The sequence below is a fragment of the Hemiscyllium ocellatum genome, chromosome 14 (assembly GCF_020745735.1).
Source record: "Hemiscyllium ocellatum isolate sHemOce1 chromosome 14, sHemOce1.pat.X.cur, whole genome shotgun sequence".
NCBI classification, from domain to species: Eukaryota; Metazoa; Chordata; class Chondrichthyes; order Orectolobiformes; family Hemiscylliidae; genus Hemiscyllium; species Hemiscyllium ocellatum.
In genome coordinates, this window is record NC_083414.1 from 57,610,350 (window position 1) to 57,635,043 (window position 24,694).

Consider the following 24,694-nt stretch of genomic DNA (forward strand, 5'->3'; position numbering starts at 1 on the left):
AGAGCAATAATAATTATCTTAAATTATTTGGGAGATAAAAGTCATACCTCTCACAATATAATAAAATCCCGAATTCAAGCACACGACCATTGATACTGTAAAGAAAAAATAAATACTGTATTGCTAAAATAAAGCATTTAAGTGGCTAATATGTTTGTACACAAGAAACACATGAACGATATATGTAATTATCATAGTTTCTTAAAAGGTTCAGTTGTTCTTAATCAGTTGACTGTCTGTTGTGTTTGAAACCATTATTCAGGTTTGTAAACATGTCAAACATTCATAATGGTTACAGCTGTCATAACATGGACCTCCAATCACTTCAGAAGAAAGTTGACAATAGAATTTCATCTCATTTTAATTTCAAAGTAGTATGACCGTCACTCAATCAAGAGGAGTAGGTACAGTTATTTTAATCAACTTTCGAAAACACAAATTTTTAAACAATGAGATTTGTCCATTGATTTATATCGCAGCATTAAACATGTTAGCAGATGTTGACTGTGTTATGAAGATGTGGGTGTAATATACCTTTGAGAGTGAAAGCTAACAATGACAGCACCAAGTATTCTCAATAAGACACAATGTAATGAGCTTCAGCTACTGGGGTAGTTGGTTGCCTGGAAACAACCAAACAGATTTGAATTAGGCCAATCAGTTTAAATTATACCCCGAAAAATACCAAATTCCAATCAAGTTTGAATTGAGTATATTGATAATCTTAAAAGCCAATGACACAATCCAATGTTTTGGGGTATAAGGCTGGGGAAAATTGAGCAGTTAGAGGAGGAGAACTGCCACCACACCAACAGCCATAGACTGCTTGTCAGAACACTCTGGAGTGGTATCTGTCGAGAGAAGGAGTTTGCACAGAGAAAAACATTGACACTGACCTGGAGAGCCAAACTACTGATGAAGATAATGAGAAGATTCGACCGACCATTGGCTGGTTTTAAAATTTCAGTTTTTCTGTAAATCTTAATTAAGAGTTTTATCGGACTAGTATTACAGAAAGGAAGGTAGAAAATAGGTTGGAGGAAGGAGTTGTAAATAGTTGTTTGTTACTTATAATCTGTTATAACTTAAGGAATAAAGTTGTTAATTTTTTACTTTAAATAGTTCTTGGTCAGTCAAATTTTTATAGATTGCTGCATGGGATAAATTTTTTCTAAGTTGCTGGTTTTAAATTAAGCAGAAGAGTTTACCCCATGTCATAATAAGAGGAAATTGTTTTATATTTATAATGCATTTTGACACTTTACTTAATGGAAAAGTACTGTATGAAATGCCTTCCACAATGGTGATCAGTGTGACTTTGAAGAACCAATCCCAATGGTGAATCACCGCATGAAAGACAAATCTGCATCATGATACAGCACCTAAAAGTGACATGTAAAGGTGTCAAACATTTTGCACTAACCTTTGAATGTTCCTGGCTCCTCAACAAAGTTACCACATTGGTTCCAGACTCTCCAAGGGGGCACACAGAAATTGTGGGAAGAAAAACAGTTATAGTCCTTGTAATGCCTCAGAAGAAGTGCGTGAGCCTTTTATGTCCAAAGTCTCCCCAAACTGTAAAATGCCACAGCAGAAGTGGGAGCACAAGGAACATTTGCTATGCAAAGCAAAACAGGGTGTTGTTTCATTACCTGATTTACACCTCCACTGAAAGACAAAAAAATTCAGCCCAGAGCTCTCATTATCTAATGCTGTCAGTGGCAAGTCACGAGCTATTGCCCAATATTTAGTTTTCTGTTCTCGAGTGGGAGATTTGATGCTGATGGATAAGTATAACATTTTAGCAGACATCATCAAGTACTAGTTCAACATTAGCTTAGAAAGCTTGCCGTGGTCATTGAACATAATTAATTGGAGCAGTAGGAGGCAATTCAGCCCCTTGAGCCTGCCATGCCATTTAATACGATTGTGCGTGATCTCATCTCAGCCTCGACTTCACTTTCCTGCCCATGCTGTACAATCCTTCAACCCATTACTCATTATAATTGTGGGTGGCTACAGAGAAAAGTGCCTTTTTTTAATCTCTAATCCCAGTCTTCCTTGTTCACGGATGTTGAATTCCATGTTGGTCAGGAATTTGTGATTTGGTGTGTTTTTGTGACTTTTATTCCTTGCTGTAGCCCATTCCCATCCATTCCTGTCTAAAATTTCCAAAATATACAGGAGGCCAATTTAATGTATTTGTATGATACTGAACTACATTGTTTAGAAAAGAAAAAAACAAGAAGAATTGCTAAAATTGCTAAATTTCTTAGTTGAAGTTTTGATCGTTGGTTTTTATGGCGTTCAGCGATTACACCAATGAAGGAATGAAAATAAACATAAGAACGTCTACCACTGTGACCTCCATTGCCAATTTTAAGCCAAAGACTCTGACTGAGAAATGTGAATATTAAGGTCATTAAGTCATTGAAATGTACCGCATGGAAACAGCCCCTTCGGTCCAACTCGTCCATGCCTACCAATTATCCCAACCTAAACTACTCCCATTTGCCAGCACTTGGCCCATATTCCTCTTGGCCCATTCCTGATGAAAGGCAATTGCCCAAAACGTCGATTCTCCTGCTCCTCGGATGCTGCCTGACCTGTTCTGCTTTTCCAGCACCCCACTCTGTGTTCTGGTAGGGTTACAATTTGCATCAATACTGATATTCTCCATGATCAAATACCACTCCTGTGACATTTACCTTAAGTCTCAAATAAAAAAAAAGGGCATTTGGATCATAATATTAGTGTCTGCTGGTATTTGCTGTCACATCACTGGTACCAAATAAGGTGGCAAGTAAGTGTAAAGTAAATGAGGCATCCACATTCTTTTTACAAATTTATATGCAATGTATAATTGGCAATGAGATTGTGTTATGAAGTTGAAGGCATATATGTAACTTTGAGACAGAATGCTGTTCTAAACTGAGAGATTATAAGCACCTGCGTATATGACCAGATGGCAGTCCCAGAGTGTACTGGAAAATTGAAAATATGTAATATTTACCTGTGAAATGGATACCTGAGTTTTGGTTGCTGTTTTGAAAACAATTCAAATTTAACCGGTCAGTTTAAACTATGCCCCAGGATACTAAAACTGAATTGAGTTTGAATTAATTGTTTTTCCAACATTAAACCAATAAGATGATCCGATGTTAGGGGGGTATAAAATATGGACATTTTGAAAGTTGGTCAGACAGCAACTGCCTTCGAATCAGAAATGCATGGAGAGCTAATATCTTACTCTCCTAGAAATTAGGAAGCACTCTCTATCAAAGGTACTTTTTCATTTGAAAAATACTCTCAGTAAAAGGAAAAAAAAACCCAGGGAGATCCTCAGCCGGAAGAAGAAAGACACAAGCCAACAGTGGCTGTGTAGTTTTGAAATTAAATTGATGCAATTTTAATAAGTGTCTTATTGGAACAGCATATTGTAATAGAGTTGGGGGCAGATAATAAGTAGTTAAGTGAAGGGGGGCATAGAGTTGTGTTTAATGTACACTTTCAGAGTTAAATATTAAATTGATATTTTAATAGAACATAAAACATTACAGTACAGTGCAGGCCCTTTGGCCCTCGATGTTGTGCCACCCTGTCATACTAATCTGAAGACCATCCCACCTACACTATTCCATGTATATCCATATGCCTGTCCATATGTTAATGACAACTTAAATGCACTTAAACTTGGCGAATCTACTACCATTGCAGGCAAAGCATTCCATACCCTTACTCCTCTGAGTTAAGAAACTACCTCTGACATCTGTCCTATATCTATCACCCCTCAATTTAAAGCTACGCCCCCTTATGCTCGCCATCACCATACTTGGAAAAAGGCTCTCCCTGTCCACCCTATCTAATCCTCTGGTTATCTTATATGTCTCTATTAAGTCACCTCTCAACCTTTTTCTCTCTAACAAGAACAGCCTCAAGGCCCTCAGCCTTTCGTCGTAAGACATTCCTTCCATACCAGGCAATATCCTAGTAAATCTCCTCTGCACCCTTTCCAAAGCTTCCACATCCTTCTTACAATGCGGTGACCAGAACTGTACACAATACTCCAAGTGTGGCCGTACCAGAGCTTTGTACAGCTGCAGCGTAAGCTCCTGGTTCTGGAACTCAATCCTTCTATTAATAAAGGCCAAAACACTTTATGCCTTCTTAACAACCCTGTCAACCTGGGTGGCAACTTTCAGGATCTGTGTACATGGACACCAAGGTCTCTCTGCTCATCTGCACTCCCAAGAATCCTCCCATTAGCCCAGTACTTTGCATTCCGATTATTCCGTCCCAAGTGTATCACCTCACACTTGTCCACATTATACTCCATTTGCCACCCCTCAGCCCAGCTCTGCATCCTACCTCCTCTGACTCCACACACAACTTTCCACTATTATCCTTGATTGGCTCTAATTTAACTCTCGTCATTCTTTTATTCCTGACATACCTATGGAAAGCCTTAGGGTTAACCCTGATCCTATCCGCCGACAAACTTCTCATGTCTCCTCCTGGCTCTTCTGAGCTCTCTTTTTAGGTCTTTCCTGACTTCCTTGTAACCCTCAAGCGCTCTAACTAAGTTTTCACATTTTGTCCTAACATAAGCCGCCTTCTTCTTCTTGACCAGGGATTCCACTTCCTTGGTAAACCACAGCTCATGCATTCTATATCTTCCTCCCTGCCTGACAGGTACATATTTATCTCGGACACACAGGAGCATTTCCTTGAATAAGCTCCACATTTTTGATGTGCTCATCCCCTGCAGTTTCCTTCACCATTCTACACTTCCTAGGTCTTTCCTAATTGCATCGTAATTTCCCTTCCCCCAGCTATAACTCTTGCTCAGTGGAGTATACCTATCCCTTTCCATCACTAAAGTAAACCCAACAGAATTGTGTTCGCTGTCTCCAAAGTGCTCACCTACTTCCAAATCTAACACCTGGCCAGGCTTGTTACCTAGTACTAAATCTAAAGTGGCTTTGCCCCTTGTTGGCATGTCGAGATACAGTGTCAGGAAGCCCTCCTGCACACATTAGACAAAAACTGACCCATCTATAGTACTCATACTGTAGTGATCCCAGTCAATATTTGGATAGTTGAAGTCCCCCATGACAATTACCCTGCCTCTCTCACTCCTATCGAGAATCATCTTTGCTATCCTTTCCTCTACATCTCTGGGACTATTTGGAGGCCTATAGTAAACTCCCAGCATGGTGACTTCTCCTTTCCTGTTTCTAACCTCAGCCCATACTACCTCAGTTAATGAGTCCCCAAACATCCTTTCTACAACTGTAATATTGTCCCTGATCAACAATGCCACACCTCCCCCTCTTTTACCATCTTCCCTGTTCTTACTGAAACATCTGAATCCCGGAACCTGCAACAGCCATTCCTGTCCCTGCTCTATCCATGTCTCTGATATGGCCACAACATTGAAGTCCCAAGTACCAACCCACGCTGCCAGTTCACCCACTTTATTTCGGACGCTCCTCGTGTTGATGTACACACACTTCAATCCAGGTTCTCGCTTGTCAGTGTCAGATACTTGATTTTGGAATTCCCTACTCTCATCATTTTCTATACCTGTCCTACAACTTTGGTTCCCATCCCCCTGCTGTATTAGTTTAAATCCACCTTGATAGCTTTATCTCGGGTAAAGCAACCACGCAAATATAAACTGTTCTACTTACCCTTCCCAGAAGTCCTTGCTCTCTCCTCCCTTGCTGGCCTGAAGGTAAGAAGTTTAAATATACTTCCCGGCCTTCCCGACAATCACCTCGCACTAACGTCACCTCCTCCCGGCTCCGGCCTCTCGCTGCTCCAAAGTGGATTTTGGGAGTTCTGTTACTCATTTTAACAGATTATGTGATGAGGCAAGGTTTTCTGGGTGTTTGGTTTAATTCACAGAGGGGTCCACCTTCGTGTCATAACAATGGTGAATTTTCAAATTGCGGATACATGGCTGTATTTCAACTTTTCAACTCCTTGCAATCATCATTTAAATTGTTTTTGTCAACTTCTACTGACACAAATATACCACTGTTATAGACCATACACTGAATATTGTGTAATTTGTTGAGTATAAATATGTTTTACCTTTCAGCTATTGAAAAGTTAGTAGTAAGTGTGTCTGTGTACTTTTTCATTTTGAGAAGGCTTGCATTTATCAGTATTCAGTAAAAAAGTATTGACCTGAAAATTAAGTGATCCCTTCAATTTGAAAGAAGTGATTGAAATACCCATTTATCCCCAGTACAAACTGAGTTTTTAGCTTTATAATAAATGACCAATCTCAGCTATACCTTCTCCTAGGCACTACAGTAAAGTGGTTTTTTCAGAGGGATGGATTATAGTGGTCTTTATGACAATGTCTGGTACTTCCGTCTTCTCTTCTTCATTCCCACTCCTAATTATCAATTTATTTTCACTTTTTATATATTCTCCACAATCAGTTCCCCTGTGTTTTCTCTTTGAAAATAAAGAAGTGCAGATTGAGGCTTGGTAACACGGAACAGCAGAGCACACTTGAACTTAAACTAGCTGTAGCAAAATGAGGTAAAACACTGGTGAACGATTGCGTTTGTGTGTATGGTATGATTTGGTTTTACACTGTGTCATAAAAAGATCACTGAGTAAAAACTAGAAAGATACGATTTTTTTGTTGGAGAGAAAATCCTGTGTACCATTTTATATGTGACTTTGAGTTACTCTGCGAGGGCCTGCAGTTAGGTTTATGCCTAATCTTTTCCCAAGCTTGCAGTTGTGATGGAATTCTCAAAGGAAAGTGGAGAAGGTGTGATACAATCTAGTGAATTTTGCGCCATTGTTGAGATCTTCAAACAGGTTTTGAGTAACAATTAGAGACTCATTTAGAAAGCAAAATTCTACCTGATAAAGTGAGAAATTGAATTGTTTTATGTAAATTCCGAACTGTAGTTGCTTTATTGCTGATTGTGTCCTATATTCTGAGTGATTGAGGTCAAATTAATGGAAAATATACTATGGTCAAATAACAAATGTTAAAAGAAAAGCTTCCAGTATGTTTAAGGAAGAGATTGAAGATATGCAGTGTCATACAGAGTTAGGGTAGTGGTGTGAGTAGAAATCATTTAAATGTTGGAACAATCACGATTGTATTGAATGCTGGGACAGGCTTGAGGAACTGAATGTCCTACTCTTGTTACTGTGTTATTAAAGGTACAGAGAAATACACTTAACATTTTGTGTCGAATATGACTCCGCTGCTGCCTCTCTTTCCACAAATGTTGAGTTTCTCTAGCACTTTGTGTTTTCCTTTCATATTGCCAATATCAGCAGTATTTCCCATATGTTACTACCAAGGAAGTTGGACTGCCATTTGTCTGACAGGATCGGGGAGACAGAAATTCTCAATGTATTTTTCTTTAAAAAGTCTTAGATATTTGCTTGAGGTACTTTAACTTGCAGGACTACAGACCAAAAATCAAAAGTGGGATTAGACTGACCCTTTATCAGTTTGTACAGATATAATGTGCTACATAGCCTCTAAAGGGTCAAATTAAGATGTGCTGGGGCTCCATTACTTCACAGGCCAAACCATTGCAACAGTCGGGGTCCAAGGTCAATTTGACCACAACTGAACATGAATTATAGGAAATTTCATACTCTGATGTTTTGCAGAAATGATAGATTTAATATGATTATCATATTAAAAATATTCTTAAAATTAGGTCACAAAACCTTGCAAGATAAAGCATTAAAAAAAACAAGAGATTACCTTCTGTGTTAGTTGTATTCTGATAATATCTTCACAATTCGTTAAATATTGTGGTAGTCTACTCCCCTTTGTTTCTCTATAAATTTTCAGATACCAGCTGATCACCTTTCAATATAAACATAGCACTTTGACAGTATGATGCACATTAACTCCCAGCATCTGCACAGGAGGCAGCTGCCAACATTAAAATATATTAAAGCTAAAACTGACCGAAAGAAAACCTTTGCATTGAAGTCGGGAATTCAAAGTCTTTCACTCAATTTGGGGTTGTGGTGGCTTCCAGTTTCTTTTCTCTGGTATCATGTCTCATTAAACTCCTCTTCCCTGCTCCTTCCAGAAGATGGAAACCATCACTGTGGCAGTTTTGATAATCTTGCTTTTCTGTTCAATAGATTTGTAATATAATCTAATCTGGTAATTCACTGGCGTTCTGACGGTACACCACATTGTCTTGCGTGCTACCTCTCCAAAGACATATTAAACCAATAGCTTGTCTACCCCAGGTGAATGTAAAAGACCTCATGGCATTATACAAAGAACTGCAAGAGAGACCTTCAGTGTTCATGCCAATAACCATATCTATGTATAATGCCTTGCAGTATCTCAGGATATTACAAATTTCTTTACAGCCAATGAAACACTCTTGAAGTGGGTTTGAAAGTTTCTTCCACTACATTTGCTTTCTATAACTGCAAGGTATGGTTAATTGAAAAATAATAAACACTTCACTCAGTGCAATGAAAAGAGATTATCTGGTCATTAGCATAATGCTGTTTACATGATTTAACTGTGAACAGATTTGCTTCTCCATTTCTTGTATAACAAGAGCCACTGTGGGAATCCTGTTTTACCCCAAACTGAGGTTTGACCCTTCTGTTGACTCATTCACCATTTTAACTTTATCATTTTAACATAGCACTTTAGCCCATCCAGAGCTCTGCTGCCTGCATCCTATACCATAGTATCTAACTCATTCATCCCAAATTATAATTCTCGTTTAGCTTCACTGGCTAGGCCAGCATTTACTACCAATCCTTAATTGCCTTTGACAAGGTGGCAGTTAGCTGCCTTCTTGAAACATTGCAGACAAACAATGCCCGCAATGATTTTAAGGAGACAGGTTCCAGAAATTCTACTGACAACTGCACAAAGTTCAGCACCATCCATGACACCTCGGATACTGAAGCAGTCCATGTGCAAGTGCAGCAAAATTTGGACAATATCCACATTTGGCCCAACAAATGCTCCTTGCTATTCAATGGCATTATGTCATTATCATTACTGAATCCCCTGTTACTAACATCCTCAGAGTTGCCTTGACCAGAAACTGAACTGGACTAGGGATAAGAAGTACTGTGGCAACAAGAGTAGTTTACAGATTAGGAATTGTACAGCAAGTAACTCTCACCCTGACTCTCAAAAGCCTGTCCACCACTAACAAGGCACAAGTTAGAAGTATGATGGAATTGTCCCTGCTTACTTGTATGAGTGTACCTCCAACTCAAGAAGCTTTACACCATCCAGGACAAAGGATTGATTGGCAATTGCTTGATTGCCACCTGATCCACAAAATGCTCATTTCCTTCACAATTGTACAGAAGTCGACCAAGACTCTTAGACAGCAGCTTCCAAACCCTTGGCATATATCACTCCTCATTCTGACTTGGAAATATATCACTGTTCCTTCGGTATCACCGTGTCAAATTCTCTCCCTAACAGCAATATGGGTCTCCCCACAACAAACAGACTTGGTGGTTCAAGAAGGCAGTTCATTGATACCATCTTGAGGGCAACTGGGATGGACAATAAATGGTGGCCCAGCCAGCAATGTCTACATGTCATGAGTAACCAAAAAAAAAAGTTAAGCCAAGTGAATATGTAAAACTTATCAGATGGATTATAAATACAAAAAAGTGAAATTGTCCACTTTGGGGAGAAGAATTGGAAAGTTGATTTTTATTAAAATCAAAAGTAACTGTGTAATACTGTGATTGAGGCTGATCTGGTACCCTTGTCCATGAATCACAAAGTGTCATGCCAGTACAACAGATAATTAAGAATGCCACTGGGATATTGACCTTTACTGTAAAGGCAATAAAGGCATAGAAAAGAAAGGGAGGTATTATCACAACTCTTCAGGACATTGGTGATAGTACACTTGCTTATGGTTTTGGTCTACTTACTTGAAAAGTAATGTATTTGCATAGGAGGCAGTTCATAGAAGGCCTACTGAGTTGATTCCTGGAATGAAAGGGTTGTCTGTTGATTAAAAGTTATGCTTATTGGGCCTACACTCAGTGCAATTTTGAAGTATTTTAAATAAATCTGTTCATATGGAACATTTGTGGCTCAGGTCAAGCTTGAACCCAGACCTTCTTCCCGAAAAGCAGGCACACAACCTCTGTAGCACAATCATTTCAGTACAGTTTGGATGCTAAGGAAACATGTTCATGACAACTTGTTCATGAGAAAATCTAGAACCAAAGGTGCAACTTCAAAATAAGATGTCTCTCCTTTAAGGAGATGAAGAGATACGTTTTCTCTCAGCAAACATTAACCTTTGTATTTTTTTACCCTGAGAGCAATATATTTTTTTCAAGGATGAGTAAGGGATTTTTGATCAACTAGGGAGTTGAGTATTATGGCAGCCAGGTATGAAAATGGAGTTAAGGCACAATTAAATGCAGTATGATGTTATTGAATGCAAAGCAGGCCTGGGAAGTGAAATAACTTACTCATTTTTATGTCCATTGTTTATGTTGATTTATGTTAAACTTTACATGAAATTGCATGTAATTCTGCACGATGCATTCTGTGTTATTTATAGTGCAGATCCAGCCATTTAAAGCAACTGACCTTTACCAGAGCTTCTGATTGAAATAAAGTAGGCTGGAATGAGGTTCATATCACTGAATCAGAAAATCCTTTTGTTCCTTTCTCCCTAATATGTTCATCTAGCTTTCCTTATGGTGTGTCTCTGGATTTAAGATTATATAAGACAGACAACTGAAAGTTTTGATTATGAGAGAATCTTATCCTACATTTGGTTGTCTTAGCCCTGTGGCACATTTGCAAACCCACATATTTGACAAATCCCAAGGTTGACTTCTTCGCACCGGGAACATTTGCTCCTCTTAGGCAATCATTGTACCTCCATGCAAAAATGTATACACTTAATCACTGTCTGTCGGGAGATGGATTTGGCAAAAGATAGCAAAACCGAATGAAACTCACTGCTTATTGATATTCTTGATTACTGACCTCACTGTAATATGATTCACAACTTCCACACTGCCAGAATGGGATTTAATGTGATTGTTCTTTTGCTATTGTTCTTGCTTTGTTGATTTATGCACATAGCCTTCTGCTTCTCAAAAATTATGATTGATTTCTGATTCATGATTATTTTAGCCTTTCTCTTTGTGTTTCCTTTTTTGCCTCTGTCAAAATTGTCAAGACAACCAATGTCACCATATTTATTTGTTAAACATGAAGCATTGTTCGCATTTTGTGATTCACTATAAGACAATCATTTGACTTCTCTGCCTCCCTGAAGCAGTAATCATCAGAAAATGTCTCATTTATTTTTGAAAAGAGAAGCACCAAACGTTTTTTATCGATTGGTGCTCAAAATGCACTCTGTCAACTACTGATGCCAACTGCTGTCATTGGTGACTGTTCTGTCTCATTTCTAATGAGTCACCATGTGCTTCATAATATGCTTCATTAACTTTGCAGAAAATATCATTTTTTGAAACCTGTGACAGCACATGAAGAAAAGATCCACACATGATAAGCCTGCATTTCATAGTCCATAATTCATCCAGTTCTTCGAGTTCTACTTGCCCACAAAAGGAAGCATCCACCTCTTTTTGTGTAACTACAGGAATCACTTGTACTTTTTTTAAAATTTTATTTCAAAAATATACTTTGTTCATAAAATAATTTGATGATCTGTACAGTTGGTTATGCCATACATATGTAAACATTTACATACAGAGATCAGAATTTATCACTTGTATATACAGGTCTGTACGTTTATCAATCATATGCCCATATATTTAGCTGAGGCGTCAGCGGAGCCCAAATGACTGCATGGGCCCCCTGTTCTTCTTAGGCAGGCAGATGTTACACCGTGGTCTTTCCCCACCGCGCCTTGGCAGCAGCTGCCCCAAGCTTCAGCGCGTCCCTCAGTGCCAGTGCCAGTCTGCAACACTCGGTCGGGGTCAACTCCTTCAGCTGGAAGATCAACAAGTTTCGGACCACCCAGAGAGCGTCCTTCACCGAGCTGATGATCCTCCAGGCACAGTTGATGTTCTTCTCAGTGTGCGTCCCAGGGAACAGACCGTAGAGCACGGAGTCCTGCGTCATGGCACTGCTCGGGACGAACCTCGACAAAGCATTCTTCTCCAAACTTCTTCTGCGTAGACACATTCCAGAAGGAGGTGTGTGACAGTCTCATCCCCCCCTACAGCCGCCTTGAGGGCAGCGTGCAGTGTGGCTGGGAGTCCGGGCGTGCATAAAGGATCTCAGGCAGAGCCCTTCTCACCACCAGCCAAGCCATGTCTTGGTGCCTGTTGGAAAGTTCTGGGCAATGAGGATTTCTGCCAAATGGCTTTGATAGTCTGCTCAGGGAACTGCTCGATAGGATCCACTCTCTCCTTTTCCCGAGGGGTCTCAAGGACACTACGTGCTGACCACTTCCTGATAGACTTGTGGTCAAAGGTGTTTTTCTTCATAAACTTCTCAACGAAGGACAGGTGATACGGAACGGTCCAACTACTCGGAGCGTTTTGCGGCAGCGAGGCCAGGCCCATCCTTCGCAACACCGGGGACAGGTAGAACCTCAGTACATAGTGATACTTGGTGTTTGCGTACCAGGGATCCACGCACAGCTTGATGCAGCCACACACAAAGGTGGCCATCAGGGTGAGGGTGGCATTGGGTGTATTTTTTCCCCTGTTGCCCCGGTCTTTGTACAGCGATTCCTTTCGGACCCGGTCCACCTTTGATCTCCATATAACTTGGAAGATGGCCCAGGTGACGCAGCGGAACATATAACAGCAATGACAGTGCCTCACACCTGATGACCAGGTTTTTTCCCGCGATGGAAAGCGACCGTAGCTTCCATCTGCCCAGTATCTGCCTCACTTTGCTGATACGCTCCACCCAAGACTTGGCGCATGCCCCAGCCTCCCCAAACCAAATACCCAGCACCTTCAGGTGGTTGGTCCTGACGGTGAAGGGGATCGAGGAGTGGTCGGCCCGGTTCCTGAAGAGCATGGCCTCGCTCTTGCCTCGGTTTATCTTGGCCCCCGAGGGCCGTTCGAACTGGTCACATATGCACATGGGTCTGCGCATGCTCAGCGGATCTGAGCAGAAAACAGCGACGTCATCCATGTACAGGGAGGCCTTAACCTGCAGGCCCCCTTTGCCAGGAATAGTCACCCCTCTCAGGCTCGCATCCTTCCTGATGGACTCGGCAAATGGCTCTATGCAGCACACAAACAAGGCAGGAGAGAGAGGGCAGCCCTGCCTGACTCCAGATCTGACTGGGAAGCTATCTGATTCCCACCCATTGATTGAGACTGCATTGACAATGTTGGTGTAGAGCAATCTGATCCAATTGCAGATTCCCTCCCCAAAGCCCCTTTTGGAGAGAACATCTCTCATCCACCTGTGTGATATCCTGTCAAAGACTTTCTCCTGGTCCAGGCTGATCAGGCAGGTGTCCAACCGTCTGTCCTGCACGTAGGCGATCGTATCCCTGAGGAGTGTGAGACTCTCAGCAATCTTCCTGCCCGGTACAGCACAGGTTTGGTCAGGGTGAATCACCGACCCCAGAGCAGACCTGACCCGGTTGGCAATTAGCTTTGACAGAATTTTGTAATTCGCATTCAACAGTGAGATTGGTCTCCAAGTTTTGAGTTCATCTCTCTCCCCCTTCCACTTGTAGATGAGGGTGATGATGCCTTTCCTCATGGATTCACTCATGGTACCTGCCCGAAGCATACTGACATACACCTCCAGCAGGTCCTGGCCAATCAAGTCCCACAGAGCGGAATAGAGCTCGACCGGTAAGCCGTCGCTTCCGGGAGTTTTCTTCTTTTCGAAGGACTCGAGGGCCTTGGGCAGCTCATCCAGAGATAGCGGCTGGTCCAGCCTCTCCCGTGTTCTGTCGTCTAAGACCTCTGTGATGGAGGACAGGAACAACTGGGAGGCCACGCTGTCGGTCGGCTTCGCGTCATACAGACTGGCATAGAAAGATTTACTGATCCTCATGACGTCAGCCTGAGATGACGTTATCGAGCCATCTTCTTCCTTCAGGCTGCTGAGCATGGAGCTCTCTTTGTGCACCTTCTGGAAGAAGAAACATGAGCACATCTCATCCTGCTCCACCCAATGGACCCTGGTCCGGAAGATTATCTTGGAGGCCTCCGAGGCAAAGAGCGAGGCTTGCTGGCCCTTCACCTCCTTGAGTTCCTCCGTGACATCGACCCCATCGTCTGCAGCAGGAGCAGGTTCTGCATACTTTTCTGGAGTTGGGACAGTTTTCCCCGCCTCTCTCTTGCTTCCTGAACACCTTTTGAGGATGAAGAACCTCTTGATGTTCCCTTTTACTGTTTCCCACCAGTCCGCTGGGGACTCAAAGAGGGGCTTCACTGTTCTCCAACCTGCGTAGTCCCTCTTGAGCTCCTCAATGTTTCCCAGGGTCAACAGCTTTGTGGTCAGCTTCCACGTTCCCTTACCCGCCCGCTGCTCATCCTGTAGGTGACAGTCGGCCAGCAGGAGGCAGTGGTCAGAGAAGAACACCGGCTTGATGTCAGTGGATCTGACCGAGAGCGTTCGGAACACAAACAGGTAATCTATCCTTGAGCGGATAGATCCGTCTGCCCGTGACCAGGTGTATCTACGCTGCGCTCCATCTGCAGGGGTGCTGAAGACATTGTGCAGCTTGGCATCTTTTACCATGTCCATCAGGGCTCTGGACGTGGCATCCAGTTCACTGTCCGTCCCCCCCCGCCGGATCGTCCATCTGCATCAATGATACAGTTGAAGTCTCCGGCCAGAATGACCGGCCTGGACGTAGCCAGCAACAGTGGGAGCTGCTGCAGGACGGCCAACCGTTCACTCTTACCCACTGAGGCGTACACATTAATCAATCTCAGGGGAAATTCCTGTACATGATGTCGGTGACGAGGAGGTGCCCGCCCGCCACCTCCTTAACCTCGGAGATGAGGTTGCCTCCTTGCAGCAGGATACCCAGGCCGGAGGCGCGGCTGTCGTTGTCCCCAGACCAAACTGATGGTCCATTGGCTCACAAGCTCGACCATCTCCTGTAGCTGCTGAGGTGCGGTATCCCACACTCCTGCAGAAACAGGAGTTCGGCTTTAACGTTGGCCAGGAAGGCCATCGTAGAAGCACATCGCATAGTCGATTTGATGCTGGTAATTCTTATCCCCATTTTAACAGTTTACGAGGTTACCAGTGTCCATTTGCTGCTGGTCTTGCCTCTCTGGGGTAGCTGTGTGCATCCCCGTGGTGAAGGCAAACTGTTGGACCCTCCCAGGGCTGAGGTAGCTGTCCGGCTCCACGCTGGGGCTATTTCCCCGCACTGGTGTCTTCGGGTCGGGCCCAGGGTCCGCACAGTCCAGTTCTCCATCTGACAGCGGGGTTGTCACAGGACCGCTGCTCCCAGTTACCTGTAGCTGTGGGCTGGTGGGTACCTTGTGTTTCTCATTGAGTGGGGGGAGGCCTTTACCCATACCCTCAGAGGGATCATCTTTTCCTGTTTGGGCGGTGCTGCCCTCCTTTTTCCCCATGGCACTCTGTCTCTTCCTCTGGTGACAACCCTTCTTGCGTCCGTCCTCACCGTTGGAAAAGCTGCCTATATCCTTGTCATGTAGGTGTCGCTTCCCTTTGCTGGGTGCTTTGGGGGCCTTGAGGGGTTTCTTCTTCCTGCTATTGACAGTAATCCAATCCTCTGCCTCCTTTGTTCCCTTCTCTTCCATTTCCACCATCTGTCTTGAAGGAGCTTGGATCGGCTGCTGCACCTCCCCGCTGCCTGCCGTCTGCTCCGCTACAGCCTGCCCTTCCTTCTGGGTGCCTCCAGACACCGTTCCCGTGCTGTTTTGTGGTACCTTGCTGGTCTTAGGTGGTCCACGGTTCGTGTTGCCTCCTCCGGCCATCTGTGCGTAGGTGGCAGCTCCTTGTCTTGGGCAGGCCTTGTACATGTGGCCCGCCTCTCTGCACAGGTTACAGTTTTGGGCCTCCTTACAATCCTTGGTCGGGCGGCCTTCCTGCTTGCAGTTTCGGCAGACGGTCACCTTACAATCCGCCGCCATGTGGCCTGACCTCCCGCAGGTTCGGCACACTTTCGGCTGCCCTGCGTATGTCAAGTAACCTCTGCTTTCTCTGATGGCAAAGCTGAAGGGTGGGTAGAGGATGTTCCCACTGGCATCGACCCTCAGGGTTACCCTGACCTGTCGTTTACTGGTCCAGATCCCAAAAGGATCAACCACATCGGTACCCTCTCCCTCGACCTGGACGTATCTTCTCAGGAAGGTCAGGACATCCGCTGCTGGGACGTGAGGGTTGTACATATGGATTGTAACAACCCCTCTCCTCTGCGCAGGAAGCACTCACAATGAGACCGCCGACAAGATGGAGAACAGAGGTTTCCCTTCCTTTCCCTTGAAGACTTTCAGGAATCACTTGTACAGTCTTCTGTATTGTATTGATTGGAATCTGACACAGCATTGAATAGAACCTGACAGTCCTAGCACCTCCCTTGGAGACTAACACTTTACTCAGTGTTATAATTGAGTCTGGAGTAGTATGCTTTTTTTCATGTAGTAGAAGTGTCACTGGCAATGCAGTCTTTGTTTCCCATCCCTAATTGCCCTTGAATTGAGTGACCCATTTCAGAAGGTAGCTAAGATTCAACTACAGAGGAACCTCAATTATCAGGCATTCGATTATGCAAATGTCAGATTATCTGGCAAGATCGCAAGGTCCTAATGTTTGGGTGTACTGTTATCTGGCATTCAATTATCCAGCATTCGATTAACTAAGCGAAATACTCTCCGCCTGTGTTCTCTGTGTTTCCTCTGTACATTGCTATGAATCTGGATGCCAGTGTAGGGCAGACCAAGAAAGGGTCCAATTGCAAAATCACATCTAATGTTAGACACCACACTTAGAGTTTTGCAAGCACAGGCTGGTTGCGTACAATCAACAAACGTCTTGCTACACTTTTGATGGAAATAACCACCAAAGAAATATAGAGATGAAATCCCATCTTCTAAGGACACCTTCTATCATGTTATTTGGCACCCTCATTGTGTCAACCGTGATAGTGTCAGAATAGACCTAGCAGCTCAAAACTGAACAGCATTGAGGCTCTGTAGGTAGCAGATTGGCATTCTGCCACAACCTACAGCCTCGTGGCCTGGCATACAAGTCACTCGACAATTATCATTAAATCAAGGGACTGTTCTTGTTCAACGGGGAATGTAAGGAAGCCAGGAGCAGTGCCAGGCATGCATGGAATCAGGTGCCAGCCTGGTGGGGGTGTGGCGGGACTGCGTGTGTGCCAGACAGTGGCTGGAGCATGTGGTAGACAGAGCAGCGTGATTCTACAATCAATGGATTGAGTCGAGGTTCTGCGGTCCTGCCGCAGCCTGTCGGGAGTGGTGATGGACATTTAGCTTGGAGGATGGAGCTCCTCAGCCTCAATGGTGGGGGAGTCCAACATCGGTGCAAAAGACAGGTTTGATGCATTTGCAACAATCTTCATTTAGAAGTGTTGAATGAAAATTTAAGTTTGGCCTCCTAAGTCCCCAGAATCACAATCTTCAAACAAGTACAAAATTTTCCAAATCTTGCTACAGAAAACCAATTGGCCATGCAGTTTGATACGATCCCTCCATCATTTGGCCATGCAACCTATAAACTGATACCATATCTGCACTGAATATCATATATCACATTGATCATTTGTATGATAGGCATTATATCTTCTGGCTTAATTGCAGCATCACATTAGTGATGAACACCACTTGTTGTTACAGTATAGTCATGTGAAACAGCTAGCTTGACCTGTTACTCAACTTTTGAGATACCTTACCTTTTCAGGGTAATTAGATTAGATTAGATTATTTACAGTGTGGAAACAGGCCCTTCGGCCCAACAAGTCCACACTGACCCACCGAAGCGCAACCCACCCATACCCCTACATTTACCCATTACCTAACACTACGGGCAATTTAGCATGGCCAGTTCACCTGATCCACACATCTTTGGACTGTGGGAGGAAACCCACGCAGACACTGGGAGAACGTGCAAACTCCACACAGTCAGTCGCATGAGTCGGGAATTGAACCCGGGTCTCAGGCGCTGTGAGGCAGCAGTGCGAACCACTGTGCCACCATGCCACCCGAAATCTTGGCATTTTAACAACAAACAGCTACTATCTTCAGGTCTTCAATTAGTTCACAGGATATACAGCAAGAAAAGATCTATTCAAGGATCTCCGTAGCTCAAGGACTGCGTTGATGCAGTCTACTTCAGCATCAAGTTTGCATTGTGAAAAAATAGCTTGGACTCTGTACATGGGTACCAATCGCACCAATCTTATTGGAAATCCTACAGTTCTATGTATTATATGTGTACAATAAAAGGAAGACAATGAAAAGGAAAACAATGAAAGGAAGACTGTGGTAGACAATAGCAGAGAACCCCAGCTGAGTTATTAGCTAGGACATTGAGCAAAAGGAATTCATCTGCCTGTTCAGTTTCAAATGTGAATTTAAGTGCAGGAGCTCATTAAAACACATAAGAACATGTTACTGTGATTTCAGATATAACAATCCTATCAACAATATATCAGAAAAATGAAAGGGGTGGGAGGTTAGTTGCCAATCCATTGAAGATGCATTTATCATTGAATCCAATAAAATGTTTGAGACTGTTCGGCCTCGAGGGGATTCCAAAGCAATGCCATCTGTTTGGACTTGCTTGATGTTAATGAAATTGATCTCAACTGCGTTACTGAGTTCATAATTTTAATGAATATTGATTCGTGCAGTGATGGTAGGTCTGAAATCATTAGAGTATATTAATGCAGGCAGATGTCTACTGCTTCTCTACATCGGAGTTTTACATTGGTGGATTTGTTAGCAACATGAAATGAAGGCATAGACATTGTGTTACTCTCAATGTGCAAGTACTGTATTAGTTTTGCAAATGTGAAAGATTCCTTCACTGCTTAATTGGACAACTTGCTCAAAACTCGTAGCAATTTATCCAACCATTTCACTAGTTCATGATGTGTAGAGCCTGTCGTAGACAAGGTAACGACAAAAAGGACATCACTTTTGTATGTCTTGGGCAGCCCATATACGTGCAGTCACAGTGAGCCATGAAGATGAACCCAAGAATAAATATTGTCTCACTGCAGGGAACAAGCTGATTTGGCACAGGCATATTGTAGGATTCAGAATGACTTGTCTGATTTTCATATCAATATGAATGTTTGGCAGTGATAGAAGATCTCAGTACTAATCTGGACATGGACGTTAGTAAACCCAACAAAGATATTTGAATCCTTAGCCGGTAAGACTATATCAATAAAATGCACACCATAGATAATGAAAGATTCACATTTGTATCAATTGGACTTGCCGCTCAGCATAACTGGACAGCCTGATCAAAAGCTAGATTTAGAAAAGCATTTTCTAGACATTGTAATGGCAATGAGCTGTCAGGTCCCTAGGAAGGATTGCAGACTTCATCAGGAGCCTATGCAATGCAGGGTTCTGTGGGGAGTGTTTCTTCTGAAGATCATATTACTGGTGGGAGGTGAAATTTATCAATAAACGATAGAACCCCATAGCAATAGACCTGATCATTCCTCTCGATTGCAAGATTTAGAAACCACCTTTAATTAGTTGTACAGAGGGCTCCCTATTATGTAGGATTAGCAAAAGGACTGTTAGATCTGGTGAGATCTTTGGAGAGCCACCAATCTTTCTCCAGATTGATCATTGTTAGTGAAAAATTCAAATGAATGTTGTGTTGACACGTTCAATGGAGTAAGGGCAGACTGCTTATTGATCTCTTCTGAGAGTTTGAGTGTTTCATTCTGTGAGGTGGAAAACAAAGTGGCTAGCCTCTGTTCCAAATCATGGGTTTTTCTGGGGCATTACTTAGTTATTTTCGTCAGTGTTGTCCTGTAGAACAATCTGAGATGGAAGCAACCAATTATTTTCAGAGTTTGTGAAAACCTATTTTCCAATCTAGACTATTTTGGTGATGTGACAGTCCAACTGATATGTCGATGCAGTTAGTTGATACGTTAGCAACTCAATTAGCTGTATCTGAAGTGGCTAGGAGCGCCCCATGAGAATTTCATTCACTGCATCTACAGTTAATGGACAGATTATTATGCCTGATTGCCTCGCACATATGCATACTTCACGTGGAGGGGAACATTTGTAGCTGCTTTTCTGTAGGTTAACAAAGATGCTCTGGCAATCAGACAGAAGTATCTAATGTGTCGTACTGAAAAACTTTGTCTGGCCCTGTGCTGTGATGGTAACACGTGGGAAGCTTAGGGATGGGATGTGGATGTCACTGCAATATTGAAAATAAGCCATTATTCCATGACAAGTTTTACTGAGGAAAAATACCCAACTGCACATTGCAACAACATGATATGTTCTTACTGGTTATTTGGCACCCAAAATATTGGAGGATTCAGCGTCCTTAAATTAATACACTTGAGTGTATTTTAGTATGTTTTGTGTAATCTATCATTTTTAACTACCCTTAATACAAGTGAGAGACATGTCCTATGCCTCACATTGTTCTCTCCAGCAAAGTCAATATTGGTCATTATGATTCACTTCAAATGGACAAAGCATGAAAATTTCAGCTGTTCTTTACTGAAACAGTCACCTCAAGACTGGAGTTAGTGTCACTCCCTGCATTTAGTGAACACTGAGAAGTGTCAGAAGCTACACCACACCAGGTTATAGTCCAACACAATTATTTGAAATCACAAGCTTTCGGAGCACTCCTGCTTCATCAGTTGAAGTGACTTCTAACTTTGTCTGCCCAGTCCAACACTAGCACTTCCACGTCGTTGAGAAATATGACAAAGGGGCGACAAAAGATATATTAAAAGTCAGAAAGTTTGTTGTTACATTTTCATTTGCACCATCTGGATTGTCGTTATAATTGGAAATATGAGTTGGTTGTAGACCCATGAAATTGAGGAAGCAGCAGAGATGAAGTTTTTGATAAGGTGCTGCATATTAGACTACTTAATATAAAAGTAGCCCATGGTGTTGGAGGGTGATATATTAGCAGGGATAGAGGATTGGTTAAATAATAGAAAATGGAGATTTGGGATGAGGGGGACATTTTCAGGCTGTTAACTAGTGGTGTAATTGGTGACACTAAAGTGTAGACCAGTCACAAATTCATTATATGGCTATCATAAATTTTAGATCTAATGCATAAGTACATATATGTATTACTCTAGGTAACCCCATATTTTGTATTTGTCTTTCTCTGCCTTATAGAAAAATGAATGGCTTTGTTTGAACTGTCAGACCAAACGACTGATGTCTGGAAATTTGGGAGATGCACCACTTCCTGTCCCATCACTAGCATCAAAGCAACAACCATCGATGTCACCACAGCATCAAACAGGGCCAACGGGCGTCAGTGTGCAACAAAAAAAAGGGATTAGCCAACAGCAAGCTGGCCCTGCCCAGCAACAGAAGGTCCCTGTAGCATCAAGTCAACAATTATCTCAGCATAAGGAAACACCAACTGCTAAACCAGGCCAACCCATGCAAACGAAGCAACAGGCTCCATTGATTGTGGATAAGCAACATCCTCAGCAAATGCATCCTGGGCAAAGCGAGGCCCAGGCTGCAATCCCAAACAAATCACAGTCACCAAGGGAGAAGCCAAAGCCTGCAGTACAGAGCACTGCAGTACCTGCTACAGCAAAAGTGATCAGTGCAGACAAAACGGTTGACCCTTCTTCTAAGGAAACCTCCCAAGCAGCTGAACTACAGAAAGCAAAAATTCAAGAGGTAAGTCACTTAAAATGCATGTGATGACAAATGCTAAAAATTATTTACACTTAAGTTAAATTGTTTTGTGACAGTACAAATGTCATGAGTCAAGAATAAATTATGCAAGTTCCAAGGTCAGAGAAGTATATAGTTGAGAGTTTAAGGAAGAAAACTGAATTGTTGAGCATTTCTTTCATGATGAGGATGATTTCAAAAATTCTAATCCAAATTAAAACGCTCAATGTTTTGTCTCCAAGGTTGAATTGTACAGCTGACTGTCTCAGCTGCTTTGTAGAATGATTCAGCACTGAGCTTGCCATACAGTCTGTCTTAACTATGCTAACTCTTTGAAATAGCTATTGAATGAAGTACTATACCCTGCTCTCTCTCAGTGGTCCTGCAGGAAGTTCATTTTCAAGAATTTGTTGCAATTTCTTTTGTGTTATTGAAATGAATTGAATTAAGGTTGACGTTTCTTCCACCACCCTTTTGGGCAGTGTGTTTTTGTTCACTGTAAGGCAGGTTGTTACCTCCCCTCTGGTTCTTTTGCTGATTTTCTCAAATGTATCAATCTTCTGACAGTGGAAAAAGTTTCTCCTCGATGTGTATTAACATTCTTCGTAATCTTGAACATGTCTTTAAAATTTGACTTTCATTGTCTGAGAAGAATAGTTTCAACTTCTTCGTACTGTCCAAATAAGCAATACTGCTGCAAATGTGTTGCTGGTCAAAGCACAGCAGGCCAGGCAGCATCTCAGGAATAGAGAATTCGACGTTTCGAGCATAAGCCCTTCATCAGGAATAAGAGAGAGAGAGCCAAGCAGGCTGAGATAAAAGGTAGGGAGGAGGGACTAGGGGGAGGGGCGATGGAGGTGGGATAGGTGGAAGGAGGTCAAGGTGAGGGTGATAGGCCGGAGTGGGGTGGGGGCGGAGAGGTCAGGAAGAGGATTGCAGGTTAGGAGGGCGGTGCTGAGTTGAGGGAACCGACTGAGACAAGGTGGGGGGAGGGGAAATGAGGAAGCTGGAGAAATCTGAATTCATACCTTGTGGTTGGAGGGTTCCCAGGCGGAAGATGAGGCGCTCCTCCTCCAGCCGTCGTGTAGTTGTGTTCTGCCGGTGGAGGAGTCCAAGGACTTGCATGTCCTCGGTGGAGTGGGAGGGGGAGTTAAAGTGTTGAGCCACGGGGTGATTGGGTTGGTTGGTTCGGGCGGCCCAGAGGTGTTCTTTAAAGCGTTCCGCAAGTAAGCGGCCTGTCTCACCAATATAGAGGAGGCCACATCGGGTGCAGCGGATGCAATAGATGATGTGTGTGGAGGTACAGGTGAACTTGTGGCGGATATGGAAGGATCCCTTGGGGCCTTGGAGGGAAGTGAGTGTGGAGGTGTGGGTGCAAGTTTTACATTTCCTGCGGTTGCAGGGGAAGGTGCCGGGGGTGGAGGTTGGGTTGGTGGGGGGTGTGGATCTGACAAGGGAGTCACGAAGGGAGTGGTCCTTGCGGAACGCTGATAGGGGAGGGGAGGGAAATATATCCTTGGTGGTGGGGTCCGTTTGGAGGTGGCGGAAATGGCGGCGGATGATACGTTGTATGTGCAGGTTGGTGGGGTGGTAGGTGAGAACCAGTGGGGTTCTGTCTTGGTGGCGGTTGGAGGAGCGGGGCTCAAGGGCGGAGGAGCGGGAAGTGGAGGAGATGCGGTGGAGGGCATCGTCGATCACGTCTGGGGGGAATCTGCAGTCCTTGAAGAAGGAGGCCATCTGGGCTGTGCGGTGTTGGAATTGGTCCTCCTGGGAGCAGATGCGGCGGAGACGAAGGAATTGGGAATATGGGATGGCGTTTTTACAGGGGGCAGGGTGGGAGGAGGTGTAGTCCAGGTAGCTGTGGGAGTCAGTCGGTTTATAATAGATGTCTGTGTTGAGTCGGTCGCCCGAGATAGAAATGGAAAGGTCTAGGAAGGGGAGGGAGGAGTCTGAGACAGTCCAGGTGAATTTCAGGTCGGGATGGAAGGTGTTAGTAAAGTTGATGAACTGTTCAACCTCCTCGTGGGAGCACGAGGCAGCGCCGATACAGTCATCGATGTAGCGGAGGAAAAGGTGGGGGGTGGTGCCAGTGTAGTTGCGGAAGATGGACTGTTCCACATATCCTACGAAGAGGCAGGCATAGCTGGGGTCCATGCGGGTGCCCATGGCAACTCCTTTAGTTTGGAGGAAGTGGGAAGATTGAAAACAGAAGTTATTCAGGGTGAGGACCAGTTCAGTCAGTCGAAGGAGTGTGTCAGTGGAAGGGTACTGGTTGGTGCGGCGGGAAAGGAAGAAGCGGAGGGCTTTGAGTCCTTCGTGATGGGGGATGGAGGTGTACAGGGACTGGATGTCCATAGTGAAAATAAGGCGTTGGGGACCGGGGAAGCGAAAATCCTGGAGGAGGCGGAGGGCGTGGGTGGTGTCCCGAACGTAGGTGGGGAGTTATCGGCGCTGCCTCGTGCTCCCACGAGGAGGTTGAACAGTTCATCAACTTTACTAACACCTTCCATCCCGACCTGAAATTCACCTGGACTGTCTCAGACTCCTCCCTCCCCTTCCTAGACCTTTCCATTTCTATCTCGGGCGACCGACTCAACACAGACATCTATTATAAACCGACTGACTCCCACAGCTACCTGGACTACACCTCCTCCCACCCTGCCCCCTGTAAAAACGCCATCCCATATTCCCAATTCCTTCGTCTCCGCCGCATCTGCTCCCAGGAGGACCAATTCCAACACCGCACAGCCCAGATGGCCTCCTTCTTCAAGGACCGCAGATTCCCCCCAGACGTGATCGACGATGCCCTCCACCGCATCTCCTCCAC

General features: G+C 43.7%; 1 protein-coding gene across 1 annotated transcript in view; it reads left to right on the forward strand.

Moving 5' to 3' along the window:
* Positions 1 to 24,694, forward strand: part of LOC132822490 (protein bassoon-like) — a 296,266-nt gene that overhangs the window by 210,913 nt on the left and 60,659 nt on the right. Inside the window, exon 3 of the mRNA XM_060835867.1 lies at positions 21,349 to 21,870. Coding sequence (XP_060691850.1) covers positions 21,349 to 21,870 — 522 coding nt within the window. The remainder of the gene's footprint in view (positions 1 to 21,348; positions 21,871 to 24,694) is intronic.